This window comes from Hevea brasiliensis, chromosome 16 (assembly GCF_030052815.1).
Source record: "Hevea brasiliensis isolate MT/VB/25A 57/8 chromosome 16, ASM3005281v1, whole genome shotgun sequence".
Lineage (NCBI taxonomy): Eukaryota > Viridiplantae > Streptophyta > Magnoliopsida > Malpighiales > Euphorbiaceae > Hevea > Hevea brasiliensis.
This window is the reverse complement of record NC_079508.1, coordinates 55,451,292-55,465,330: the sequence shown is the minus strand read 5'-3', so window position 1 is coordinate 55,465,330 and position 14,039 is coordinate 55,451,292. Positions and strand designations below refer to the sequence as shown.

Below are 14,039 nucleotides of genomic sequence, written 5' to 3'. Positions count from 1 at the left end.
AGAATTTGCAATTGTTGTGTTGTGCAAAATCCACTAAATAGAAAATCATAATGTGAGGTCTCCACTAATTCCAAAATCCGCTGCGCTAGCCCTCATTCTGGAGGTAGATTTACAAGAATGGTTCAATTCCATTCTTGTAGTGGGTAGAAACAGCTAATATATAGTTAAAAAAATTAATATATGTCTACACATGCATTACCCAATACATAAAAAGAAATAGAAGTAAAGAAGGAGAATAAAGATCATAGATAAGGTAGATGTAATTATTTATAGAAGATTCCAATTACATAGTTGGAATTCAAATTTAGAAGAAAATACTATTTTTCCTTCCATCAAAGAGAAATACTGTCGACATTATTCTATACTTCTTATTTTTGAGATGATTGTTGATATTATTCTATACCTTTTTAATAGCAGTTACCCAGCTAAGAGGCAGAGCCTCAAGGGGGTACAATTCGCTTGAATTCCTCGACCTTCACATAGATAATAGTTTCATAAACTTCGATAAGAACGCCATTTCTCACTTCCAAAGTAAGACGGTAGTTGGTCCCATCCACCACTTGAGTTTCTGCTTTCAGGACTTTCAGAAGCACCAGATGCGTTCCCTGTTCATAGTTCATACCATGTATTTTCAGAGAACAAAAAATTGAAAGCTAAAAAATTGAACTGAAAAGATACTAAATTTTATTTTTTTGAAATAAATACGTAAGCAAATCAAAATTTCGAGAAACGAAAATATTTAAAAAAAAAATGAAGAAATAAATGCGCAATTAAAAGAAAATATTTTAAACTGGAAATCCATCATCCTCATCCTCAAAGTCAAATTGAATGAAATTTAGATCTTAAACTGGATTGAGAACCTTTGCATCGTTGTAATCATAGACAACGAAGTGAGCGAGGCTTTGGATCTTAGGGCTGTTGGGATCCACGGGTTCATATTCTCCAGATCCTGCCATTTCCTTGGAAAATTTAATTGTAGAAGATAAGCTACAGTTATTGTTATATGGAACGCCAAGAAATATATGTAGATATTTATAGATGGAACCAAATCGCACTTTTTCAATTTCGCCGTCTCGAGATATGGAGATTGGAGACGTCCTGCGTGAACTCCACGCCTTGTCTGGGGAAAAAAAACGTGGACCAAACCAAACGGTTGAGTATGAGAAATTTTACTATTTTTTAAGAAAAAGGTTTTAAATCCTTTTGCAATTTTCCGATACCCAATTCAATTAAATTATAGTATAACATAGTAGCAGGTTTACCACACTAAAATGGGAGTTAATTGACTTTTTTTCCTTAAATTATTCATATATATTAATATATTTATTTAAATTAATCTTCATAAATTCATATATTAAATTATCTTTTTAAATGGATGATGTATTTTTACTAATAAGAAACAAATTAATCCTGAATTTTTTTTACATCTGTCGTTGGTATAACGATTTTGGGCAATATTATAATCTATACTATAAATAAACATAGGAAGGAGAAAAATGCACATAATGATTTATATTATTTATGAAAATATCAATGAAATGTATCTATATCGACAGAAGTATGTATTTGTCACTAAGTAATATACATAGCGACAAAACTCCATTGCCAATTAAAATTAATTTGTCGCTAATTACTTTCAGTGACAATGTATCAGTCACTAATATTTTTATCAATTAAAAGCTATTCTACACAAATTCATCACTAATAATTTTTAGTGACGACTTATTCATTATTAAATCTAAAAATACTTTCGATTTCTAATATTATTATAATTAATATAAATTAAAATTTTTATATTATTTTAATAATAAATCTACTTGCATCAAAAATTTTATTATAATTCTATATTCTTAATTCTATAAATATTATTAATTTATTAAAAATTGCTTATTTTATTATAGTAAAATTAATAAACAACCTTAAACACCGAAATTTACTTCCACTCATTTATTTTTTTAATTGTTCTAAATATTTATAAATTTATAATATTAAATTATAAAATTATAATTAAAAAATTAAAATTTTGATTAACATAATTATAAAATTATTATTAAAAATTAACTATTAAATTAAATAAAATATTTATGTTTATATCACTGGATATGAAATAGTAATTTTATTTAATGACAAATATTTTATTTATTATAAATAGATTTTTTTAAAAAATATCCTAATAACAAATAAACTTTTAGATTATAAACTTTTGCATTTAAACATTCTATTTTTGTGTAATAAGACCTAAGTCTAATTAACTTTGACGTGCAATATGATTTTTTTCTTTTTTCACTATATTTTTGTATGTCTTTTTTTTCTTCATTAAGCAAAATCTATTTATAAATCTTTAAATGTTTTGAGTTTTTTGTATGCTACAAGTATTACTCTTACGAGAGTAGCTATTGAATAGGAGAAAAAAAAAATGTGGACCAAACAAAATTTTATAATAATTTTATTCTAACCCCTGGTATTGTGGATTTCGTGTAGTTACTTTCGTTTCGTGGAAATTCGACCAACGCCCGGATTTGTAATTTCCGGCCGAGCAAATAAACTGCCGGAACTACTTCAGAACCGGATCAAAGTTATAAGCTACCCTACCATTTTCAGATGCCCCGAATGCGTTTCAAGTGTCAGAATTAGTATAAGTAAACCCGAATCATAAGTTTCTTTAGCTATCTAGTGTCTGATTTAGATTAAAAATCTGTAAAATATTATTGGGATGCTAGAAAATTATAATTCCTCTTGCATTAGCTTTGTAATATTGGTAAGAATTGTGGGGCAAAATTTTAGAAATTTTAGAGTTCGTTTGAATAATTTATAATAAAGTGTTAGTTATAGGGACTAAAATGTAATTTTTTAAATTTATGAGTATTGATTGTTTTGGAGGGCCCAGGAGGGGCCATATGATGCTGATGAGATGTGGTTGTGGAAATTGTGTTTTAGAAGTATTATTTGGATCTTTTTGCAGGTTGGGTAGGTCCTACGTATAGGGTTTTTCGGCAAAACTTAGGATTGTCCATTGATTCTTTAAAATTTGGTTTTTAGTAAATATTGATAAAATTTTTGATATAATGATGAGGTGAGCCGGGTCAGCCTTCCTCCTCCGCCCAGCCACCGTAGTGACTATCGATTAATTAGTGAGTAGATATTGATTTTATTTATAATTTTAATATTATTATTTATATTCAAGGTATGCTCATGCATCACTTATATATTTATGTATGTGGTAAAAGTTAGGCATGTCTTATATTGCATTTGTTTTTAATAATATTGCTGTGATTGTTATTCTATGGTAATTTGGAGCTGTGTGTGTGAGTTGGTGTGTATTTGGTGTGTATATGGATATGGGTAGGACAGGTAGATGCGGCTGGAGCTTGACTCACTGGGACCTGATTCTTGTTATGATTAAATCGGGGTAGACACGATTTTGAGTTGATCTCACTAGCCCCCGCATTTGGATATTAAGAGAAAGTCTAGCTTTGAGTTGATCTCGCTAGCAGAGGTTGGATCTAAGAGAACTGTATAGGGGATCAACTCCCATATATATATATATATGTGTGTGTGTGAGTATGGATGTGACACACGAGTGTGTGAGTACTCTAGATTGCCTTTGAAGTAATTATGACTTGATTTCTTAGAAATGTGTGAAGATGATGCATTTCACTCTTAGGATGCACTAAACTTAGATAGTTATAGAAATTGTAAGTAAAATCAATATCTTACTCTATGAGTCGAACGCTCACTCTTGTTCACCCTATTTTTTCAAGTTACAGGAGAACTTATTCTTGTGTTTAACCTCCTTTCTTTCTCGCAGGTCCATTAATTTTTATTTCCATAATTTATATTGTTAAATTTGAACTCTAGATCTCCGCATGTGTAGAACCATTTTATTTAACTTGGGACTATAAGATTAATTATTTTGGGATTGTAAACTTATTAATCTATGTATGTGTAAATGTGTGAATGAATGGCTTGTTGGATGAGGGAGTTGGATTTCCATTTGATTTTATATTGAATTGTGGATGATTGTAAGGGTGATCTGAGCTCCCCAAATAGTTTTATTTTGATATAACAGGTAGGGTGAGTTAAGAACTCCCCATTGGATGATCCATGTTATGGTCAGACTCTATCCGATTGATTTCTTGAAACTGGGCTCAAAATATGGGCTTCATGGACGTGTTAAAGATTAGTTGGGCTTACTAAGGGTTTCAGAGGCCTTATGCTAACCCAAGTCCCAGTGCCGGTCCGGCCCAGAATTTAGGTCATGACAAGTTAATTATTAAAAATATAGAATAATAAGAAGGACAATTATTTTGCCATATTTAAAATTCATAAAACCATAAATAGTTTTTTTATCACTTATGAGAAAATGTTAATATTATAATAAATATTTAAAATACAAATATTATTATTCATATCATAAATATTATTATTTAAAAAATTAAAAGATGTATGCTCATATTTTAAAGTATAGATAAGGAAAAACTTATGGATTGATTAAAAAGTACATTATAAATGATTTGACCAATCAATATTTATTGAGGAATACATATTAATTATTAGTAATAAAAATTATATAATTTTAATTAATGGGTATTTAATATGAATGGATTGATACTCTTATTCTTTAAGTGAGGTCGTGTGTTTGATTCTAGCAAATGAAGAAGATATCATTCGTTACCACAAAAAATTCAAGGCAAAAAATGTTTTTATAACTTTTGAGAATTTATTTAATGGATATATTAGAGTAGTTTTTAATTTAAATAAGAAATAGTTCATTATTAAAAATATAGAATAATAAGAAGGACAATTATTTTGCCATATTTAAAATTCATAAAACCATAAATAGTTTTTTTTTTATCACTTATGAGAAAATGTTAATATTATAATAAATATTTAAAATACCAATATTATTATTCATATCATAAATATTATTATTTAAAAAATTAAAAGATGCATGAGCACGTTTTAAAGTATAGATAAGGAAAAACTTATGGATTGATTAAAAATATAGAATAATAAGAATGAAAAATATAGAATAATAAGAAGGACAATATTTTGTCAAATTTGATCTTAAGTAAAATCATAAATAGTTTTATCACTTTTGCATGAGAAATATTAATATATGAATGAGAGAAGCATTTGAATGAAATATATATATATATATATATATATATATATTTTAAAGTATAGATAAGGAAAAACTTATGGATTGATTAAAAATATAGAATAATAAGAAGGAAAAATATAGAATAATAAGAAGGACAATATTTTGTCAAATTTGATCTTAAGTAAAATCATAAATAGTTTTATCACTTTTGCATGAGAAATATTAATATATGAATGAGAGAAGCATTTGAATGAAATATATATATATATATATATATATATATATATTGATTAATTAAGTGATAAGAATAATTGCGTATATTTTTAATTGTTAAATCAAAAAACAAAATTTATAGCATATTACGGAATTCTATATTTATTTATAAAAAAATATTATTTAAAATATCTATATACCTATGTATAATATATACGACGTATGTGGAGTTTATTACCAATGATTTCGAGTTCATGTATAATCAAGCTCATAATGTTAATTATAATTATTTCATAAATATTAAGGAGTTAATTCATTACTCCTCAAGATGAATTTTTTTTTCTCCGTCCACATTACATATTGCATACATATTATGCAATTTAGTCCCTATAATAAAGTTAAGATTCATTGTAAATGTTCTATTTTGCAAGGATTATGTATAAAAGTTTGTTGTTAAGAAAATAATTTTTTATCGTTAAAATTTTATAATTATATAAAATTAATTTTTTTAATTATAAATTCATTCTCGATATTGTTACAACGTACTCTTCTATTTTAGTTAGGTATAAAAATTTTATATAACGATTATTAAATTTTTTAATAATTTTATATCTATAATATATATAAATATATGAATGGAAATATTAGTGTTGCTAATAATACACTTCTTGATTTATATTATTTATAAAACTATCAATTAAAATGTGTTTATAATGCCAGTTATATGTGTTTGTTGCTAATAATATAAATTAGTGATGAAAATAAATTGTTAATTACCTTGAGCGATAGATACTTTGTCACTAATATTTTCAACGATGAGAAGCTATTAAATATAATATCGTTATTGATTTTTTAGAGACGAGTTATCTTTCCCTAACATTTTAATAATAAAAAATTATTTTATATAAATTTATCACTAATAAATTTTAGCTAATACTTTTAGTAATTTATTCAATAAAAATTTATCATTAATAATATTTAGTGACGATTTATTTGTTGTTAAATCTATAAATAATTTCAATTTCTATTATATTCATAATTAATATAAATTAATTTTTAATAATATTTTAATTGTAATTGTATACTTATACTAAAAATCTTATTATAATTTTATATTCTTAATTTTACAAGTATAATTAATTTATTAAAAAGTATTAGTTTATTACAATAAAATTAATAAATAACATTAAACACCTTATCTCACTTATATTAATTTATTTTTTATATATCATAAATATTTTCAAACTAATATTAAATTATAAAATTAATATTAAAAATAATTATTTAATTAACATAATTATAAAATTATTATTATTAAAAATTAACAATTTAATTAAGTAAAATATTTGTATTTATATCAATATATATAAATTTCTAATCCTATTTAATGATAAATATTTTATTTATTAAAAATTTTGAGCTATTTTTTTAAATATTAATAATGAATAACTTTTACCTAAACACACTATATTTTTGTGCAGTAAGACTAAAGATTAATTAACTTTGACTCATAATGTGAATTTTTTTTTCTTCATCATATTTTTGTTTATTTTTCAACGAATAAAATCTATTAATAAGTTTTTAAATTTTTAGAGTTTTTATATGCTATAGGTATCGTTTTTATGAGAGTAGTTGCACGTTAATATAATCACTAGAGTTTTGCTGCCAATATCAAATAAAACCAATATCCTTACAAATTTAGTGATATTTATATAGAGTAAGATATATTGATTTTTTTTTGTTATGTTTAATATTTATGCATACTGTAGTATTTAGGATAATTAATATTATTTTTGCATAAAAAGTATATTTTACATGTGATTGTATGATACTTTAATTTTCTTAGGGTCTTTTTAATTCAAATGTAAATTAATTATAATTTGCTAATTTCTTTATGTGTATGAACATTTTTTTTATTATTTTTAATTTGTTAGTCAATCTTAGTTAGGTCATTGATTTTGATCATAAAATTATAAGAAAGTCTAGTTATATTTTTACATACATTTATATAAAAAGTTATACTCTTTTCAATATTAATTTTAAGTGGTTATATTTTAAATTTTTTAGATAATAAAAATGATAAGAAAATACGAAAAGAAAAAGAAGAAAACAAAACAATTTAACTACTTAAGATTATTAATTATATAATTAATGTCAATTAATTAAAATACATGATTAAATTTATGTTTATATTTATATTTTAATATATAATGTGTTTATAACATATATAATATAATTTATAATTAAAAAAATAAAATACTTATTAAATATATTAAATAATATATTAAATAGATTTCATAATTATTTATATTAAACAATATGGCAATATACTATTTCAAAATATCAATATAATGAAAATGATAATTTTATAATGATAATAAATTAAATTACAAAATATATTTTAAAAATTATCCTATTTTCTAATTTCATAAATAATTTTCTTTTGCATTAATTTAACTATGTAAATTCATTTTATAAATTAATATTTTTTTATAGTTAAATTATAAAAAATATAATATAAGAACATCAAAATTTGTTTAAAGTAAAATAATAAAATTTAAATAAATTTAATTCAATAAACTAACTTATATTCTTTTATTATTTTATTTTAATTTTTAAACATGTTCATCCATTTAAATTTTTAAAAATTATATTATATCACTTTTTTATTAAATTACATTTTAAGTTTATAATTATGTTATTATTATATGTAACACACTAACTTTCATAAAAATATTATTCAATAAAAAAATAATTTAAATTAGTAAATTTTTTTCTATAAATATAATTTATTAAAATAAATTAAAATTAATATTTTAATTTAAATAATTAAATATAACAATTAACAGAAAATTATATAAAAAATTAATTCACCAATGGAAATAATAACATGCAGTGCACATTTTTAAAAAAACTAGTTGGCAAAAATGTGCATTCTAATATTGTGAATTGATTTTAATTATATTAAAAATTCAAATAAAATCCTAATTCTAACCATAAAGCAATATCTCTATGCGTTAAAATTTTTCAAAAACTTAGTGTAGGTTAATTTTATAATGCACGTACGTTACTAATTGAATTAATAATCAATTGAAAATAATATAACATTGATATTTTACTAATACTTTAAAGATTGTTTAATCTACTCATTGATACATATGTAAAGTTATATTAAATGATAAAAACCATATATAATTATAAATTGGATATATTTATATAATTATAAAAAAATTATAAATCAAATATATCATTTTGAATTTTCTAAATGACAGACAAAAAGATATATTTTTTTCCTATGGAAAATAACTTACGATGAAGCTCCAGCTTTTGGTTGGTAATGTCATAATAGTAGATGTTCAGATATTTTCCACCATTACAACTGAGATATATCAAGTCCTATGAAAGGTAGAAGGATAAATTGAATATATTCTTTTATATAATTTCCTATATTTTGGCACGAAATCTTGCCCTGTAGCACTCATTTCTATTTTTAAGAAATGCTACCCTAACCATCCATGCACGATGGAAAGAGCAAAACAAGTAGAAGAATTATAAAAAATTTGCTTGCTATGAATATAACTTACGCGGTCATATATTCCTCTGAATATACTTAAAAAGTTGCAGATGAGTTTTTAAACTATTGGGGATCCAGAAATCAAGAATCTTGTGGTGCCATGCATGCCTTGAAATCACTTAGTACTTCCACCTTCAAACCATTGAATTCAACTTTGCTTGTTTCAGTTTCAGTTTCAGTTTCATCTTCAAGTTTGAAGCTATTGCAATATGCAAGGCTGATGAATATGTAAGTGCTAAGCATGTAGAGGGATTTTTCAGAATTCCTCCTTGATTGGGTTTTCGGGTGTTCTCTTTTTTTAGTAATGATGTTGCTTAACAAACACTTAAAAAGGGAGAGATGTTGCTTACTTGATTATCAATAATTAATAACTATCTAAAGAAAATAAGACCAAAAGAAATTTACTATAAGAGTATTTTTCTCTTTAAGCAGAATCTGTGGAGGAAAGTAATTTCTCTGCAATGAATTTTAATACCGCCCATCGGATGATCAAAGCCAAACTCCCCTTCAGCGTTTCGAAACAAAAATAGAAAATTGAAGTTATTATGTATGGAATTCATATAAATAAAAATACGAAAATGTTGGAATTCCTGAAATCAGTAGCAACGTATGCTTACATAAAGATTATAGAGTTTAATTGGCTTTTAAGTTTGAACTGCATTAAAGGCATATTATACACACCAACTGGAGGCATTGAGTTACGATAAATCAGAATTTGCAATTGTTGTGTTGTGCAAAATCCAATAAATAGGAAATCATAATTTGGGTGTGGAGATTGGAGGAATTAGGTTATGGTTGATTTTTAAAGTGAATAAGATATTTACACATATTGTTGCCTTGAATTTTTACATTATTATAAGGCTGCAAGACAAAATACAATAAAGCAAGAGTCCCATAGAAAGGAAATCCTGGGGGCAAGAGCAGTTCCAAATTCACACCACCATCGTCCAAAATTCAATGTACTGAGGCTATGGTTGATATCACGTAATTCAATATAATGAAGTCAATTATGTAATAAAATATAATATGAAGCAATGCAATTATCATTATAATTTTATATTTAGTTATAAAATAAAAATAACATAATATAATGATAAATTTTATTTTAATATTTATTTTATTTATAATGTTAATAATAAGAAGTAATAGCCACATTAATTATTGATCGAGTGATAGTGATGACTAAGAAGTGTGGGTGGTGGCTAAGAAGTGTTGGTGACGATGGTCGAGTGGTAGTGATGATAGCAGTAGTGACCATATAGAAGTAGGGATAGCGATGACCAAGTTGTGATAGTGGTGGCAATGGTAGCAAGCAATGGTAGCAACAGTGGCTAAATGGTGGTAATAATAGTGGTAAGGTGGGGAGATGGTGTTAGTGGTAGCGGTCAAATGATAGTGATAATGACGATAAAGGTGATATTGGTAATAATTAAATGGTGGTGATAGCTGAGTAGTAGGTGGCTAGATAATAGTTAGGTGATGATATTATCCATAATAAATAAAAAAATCTTTAATAAATGTAGTAAATTTTAACTTTTTTGTTAATTGCCTCTCAAATTTTTTATTAATCTTTAATAATTTATAATTTATTTATTATGATTTAACTTCAAGCATCAAAATTATTTTGTTATTGTTAAATGAGTACAAAAGTTTAATTAAAAATTAATTATTCAAAAATTTTATATTTATAAATTATTTTTTATTATTTAAAAATTAAATACAAATCAATATCATAATAATATTCTATCATATAATCTCAAATCACATGAGATTTTTTTTCAATATATATTTTTGTTCTCCATCTTTTCTATCATATAATCTCAAATCTCATGAGATTTTTTTTCCAATATATATTTTTATTCTCCCCTAAATTTTTGGGATAAAGGCTTAGTTGAATTGAATTGAGTTGAGTTATATATTTTTGTTCTCCATCTCCTTCCATGGGTATGATATTAAAATTTTATTTGTCTTGTCTCTCACTCAGCTTTTATCTTTTATATCAATTAAATTTAAAAATTATTTTATTTATATCTATATAAATAGACAAAACTAGTAATATTAACTCTTATATAAATTTTAGATTAATTATAATAAACATATATCTATTTCTGTCTCTATGTTTACTTTATTTCTTTACTTATTTATAATTTTTTTATGCCTCTTTAATGTTAATGATGATTTTTTTATTCTTATATTATTATGTATATATTCTAGTGGCTGTTTAATGTTTATATTCATTTTTTAGTTTTTGGGTCAATAACTTTTATGCAAGGATTTGCTGCAATAATTTGATATTGACTAATTTTTTATAATTTTATTAATTAATATTTAATTTATAATTATTCTTTTATTAATAATAAATCTTATTTATTTTTTATAAATAAAATATTATAAATATATTTTTATTAATAATAATTAATAACTAATAATATAAAATATATATTATATTTTTTTATTTAATTTGATTATAATCAAATAATCAACTGAATAATTTTATTTTTTATTAAATTTAAATTTTCTCAATTGCAATTTAATTTAATTAATATTTTAAAATTAATGAAAAATTTAATTAATAAAAATTTTAGTTTGATTAATCAAATATACACTCTTAGATGAAACTTCCACCCTAATCGTTCTGTAATGATGGAAACATGTACTATATAATTAAAAAAAATTAATAGGTCTCTTAAGAAAAAAAAAAACAAAGAATTAATGGGGTTTTACTTTCGTCAATTTTATAAATTGTACTATAATTTTTTTTTTACTATGTTGATTTACACATTGGGATACATAAAGGAAAACAGCAATAGTATGGGATAAGTAATTAAAGAAAGAGAATAAAGATCACAAACAAAGTAAATGTAACCCTTCGTAAATATCCATTATCCATTATATAGTTAAAATTCAAATTTAGAAAATACCACTTCCCCTTGCGTCTAAGGAAATGCTGTCAACATTATTATTATTATTATTATTATTATTATTATTATTATTATTATTATTGTTGTTGTTGTTATTGAGATGATTGTTGATGTTGTTCTATACTTTTTAATAGCAGTTACAGTTGCCCAGTTGAGAGTGTCACGACCCAACCTATGGGCCGGACCGGCACTAGGACCTGGGCCAGCTTAAAGCCCCCGAGGCCCGTAGTAAGCCTAACTATTCCTCAAATCCATAACCAGGCCCACAATTTAGGCCCAATATGCATATAAAATAATTTAAATCAAACTGTTATAATTTCATTTCGGGCCAACTTAGCCCAGAAATTTTCAGAAACTAAAATCAGGGGAGCCCAGCTCAACCCTGTTACCTCACTTACAAACTGTTTAAATACCATACAAATCTTCATTTATTAATCTTAAAATTTAAATTAACACAACCTCTACCAAGGTCCACACTATTTCTAACACATGCGGAGTTCTAGATTTTAAATTTAGAAAAAGATAGTAAAACAATTAAATAATTGACGTTAAACCTGCGAGGAAGAAAACAGGTTGTTCTGTAAAATAACTCCTCCTGTGGCCTGGAAAAATATTGAACAGGAGTGAGCGTTCGACTCAGAGAGTAAAATATCAATTTTAACCATAATCTCTATAACTATCTAAAACTAATGCACCCTGTAGAGTGAAATGCAACATCAACAACATTTTCACATCATAACATCAAAAAGGTAATTTGGAGCACTCACACACCCTGTAGTATCAATCATAACATATGGGAGCTGATCCCTATACGACTCTCTTAAATCTAACACAGTGCGGTGAATTACTCAAGCTCGGACTTCCACTTAATAACCAAATCGAGGGTCCCGAATTACTCAAGCCGTGACTACCCCTCGAAGGAACGTCCCATGAATTACTCAAGCCGTGACTACCCCGCCCTATCCATAGTCCACACCACATCACACGCACGCCAACGCACGAACACTGCTCCAAATTACCACAACAACAACCATGGTACATCAACAGTTATGAATGCAACATAAATCGAGCCTAGAGTTTAACTACATAAATATATGCATATAAGTGATGCATGGGCATCTTGAACATATAATAATATCGAAATTATAATTAAAATTAATATTTTACTCACGGACTTGACGACAAATTATCGTGGGCGGCTGGGCGGAGGAAGAAGGCTGTCCCGGCTCACCTGACAATCATATTACATTTATTTAATACAATCTGACTCAATACAAATAAAGAAAAAGACCAATTACGTCCTAAGTCGTGTCGAAAATCTGGCAGAGTCTCCCCTATACCTAGGACCTACCCAACTTTGCAAAAGGGCTCAAAATACACTTCTATACTCACAATCCATATATCCACAACTCAATCACATCACACAGCCCTCCCGCCCATCAAATCAATCATCCATCACAATATGTAAAATTTCAATTTAGTCCCTATAATTGACCATTTTTGCAAAAAGCGCCCAAATAAGCTCTAAAAATTATAAAACTCGCTCATGGTCCTTAGAAATATTACTAAGCTATTGCAAAAGAATCATAATTTTCTAAGCTACCACGAATATTTTATGGATTTTCAATCCTATTTAAGCACTAGAAAATTACGAAAAAGCAAGGTTCGGTTTACCTTTTGCCGATTCCGACTTGGGAACGCTCGGGATGCCCGACAATGGTGGGGTAGCCAAAACCTCGATCCAATTCGGAGACTTTTCCCAGAGTGATCTGTTCGCGGAAATTCACGATCCGGACAACTGTCGAATTTCCGCGAATTGAGATACCTACACGAAGCCCAATAATAATATATAAAAAATCAGGGGTGTTACATTCTTCCCCCCTTACAGAAAATTCGTCCTCGAATTTTACACAAGGCAGAATAAAGCACATGATTATACATTGAACAGATAATTTTACTTGCTACTCATGTCCTGTTCTAACTTCCAGGTGCACTGTTCCACCGATCGACTCCTCCACAAAACCTTAACCATAGGGATCTGTTTTGATCTCAGCTGTCCCACTTGGTAGTCCACTATGGCTACAGGCTGCTCCTCAAATGTCAAGTTCTCTTTTAGCTCTATCACATCCGGCTGCAGTACATGAGAAGGATCGGGAATGTATTTCCTGAGCATGGAGATGTGAAACACGGGATGAACGTGAGAGAGGTTGGGTGGTAGCTCCAACCG

The 14,039-nt window shown here is 26.2% G+C and overlaps 1 protein-coding gene across 1 annotated transcript; it reads right to left on the bottom strand.

The window, feature by feature from the left end:
• Window positions 1-245: 245 nt before the first annotated feature.
• LOC110640937 (cysteine proteinase inhibitor 1-like) lies at window positions 246-1,018 on the bottom strand. The gene is made up of 2 exons (XM_058138129.1): window positions 861-1,018; window positions 246-605 (listed from the first exon to the last, which is right to left on the bottom strand). Exons 1-2 carry the CDS (start codon window positions 954-956, stop codon window positions 441-443), a joined length of 261 nt encoding a protein of 86 aa, XP_057994112.1. The 5' UTR covers window positions 957-1,018; the 3' UTR covers window positions 246-440.
• Window positions 1,019-14,039: the final 13,021 nt, after the last annotated feature.

Bases quoted from the DNA above. Each gene is read 5' to 3' on its own strand.
- LOC110640937 (XM_058138129.1), bottom strand. From the start codon at position 956: ATGGCAGGATCTGGAGAATATGAACCCGTGGATCCCAACAGCCCTAAG. The intron at 606-860 runs GTTCTCAATCCA...AACTATGAACAG, and splicing joins ATGATTACAACGATGCAAAG to GGAACGCATCTGGTGCTTCT.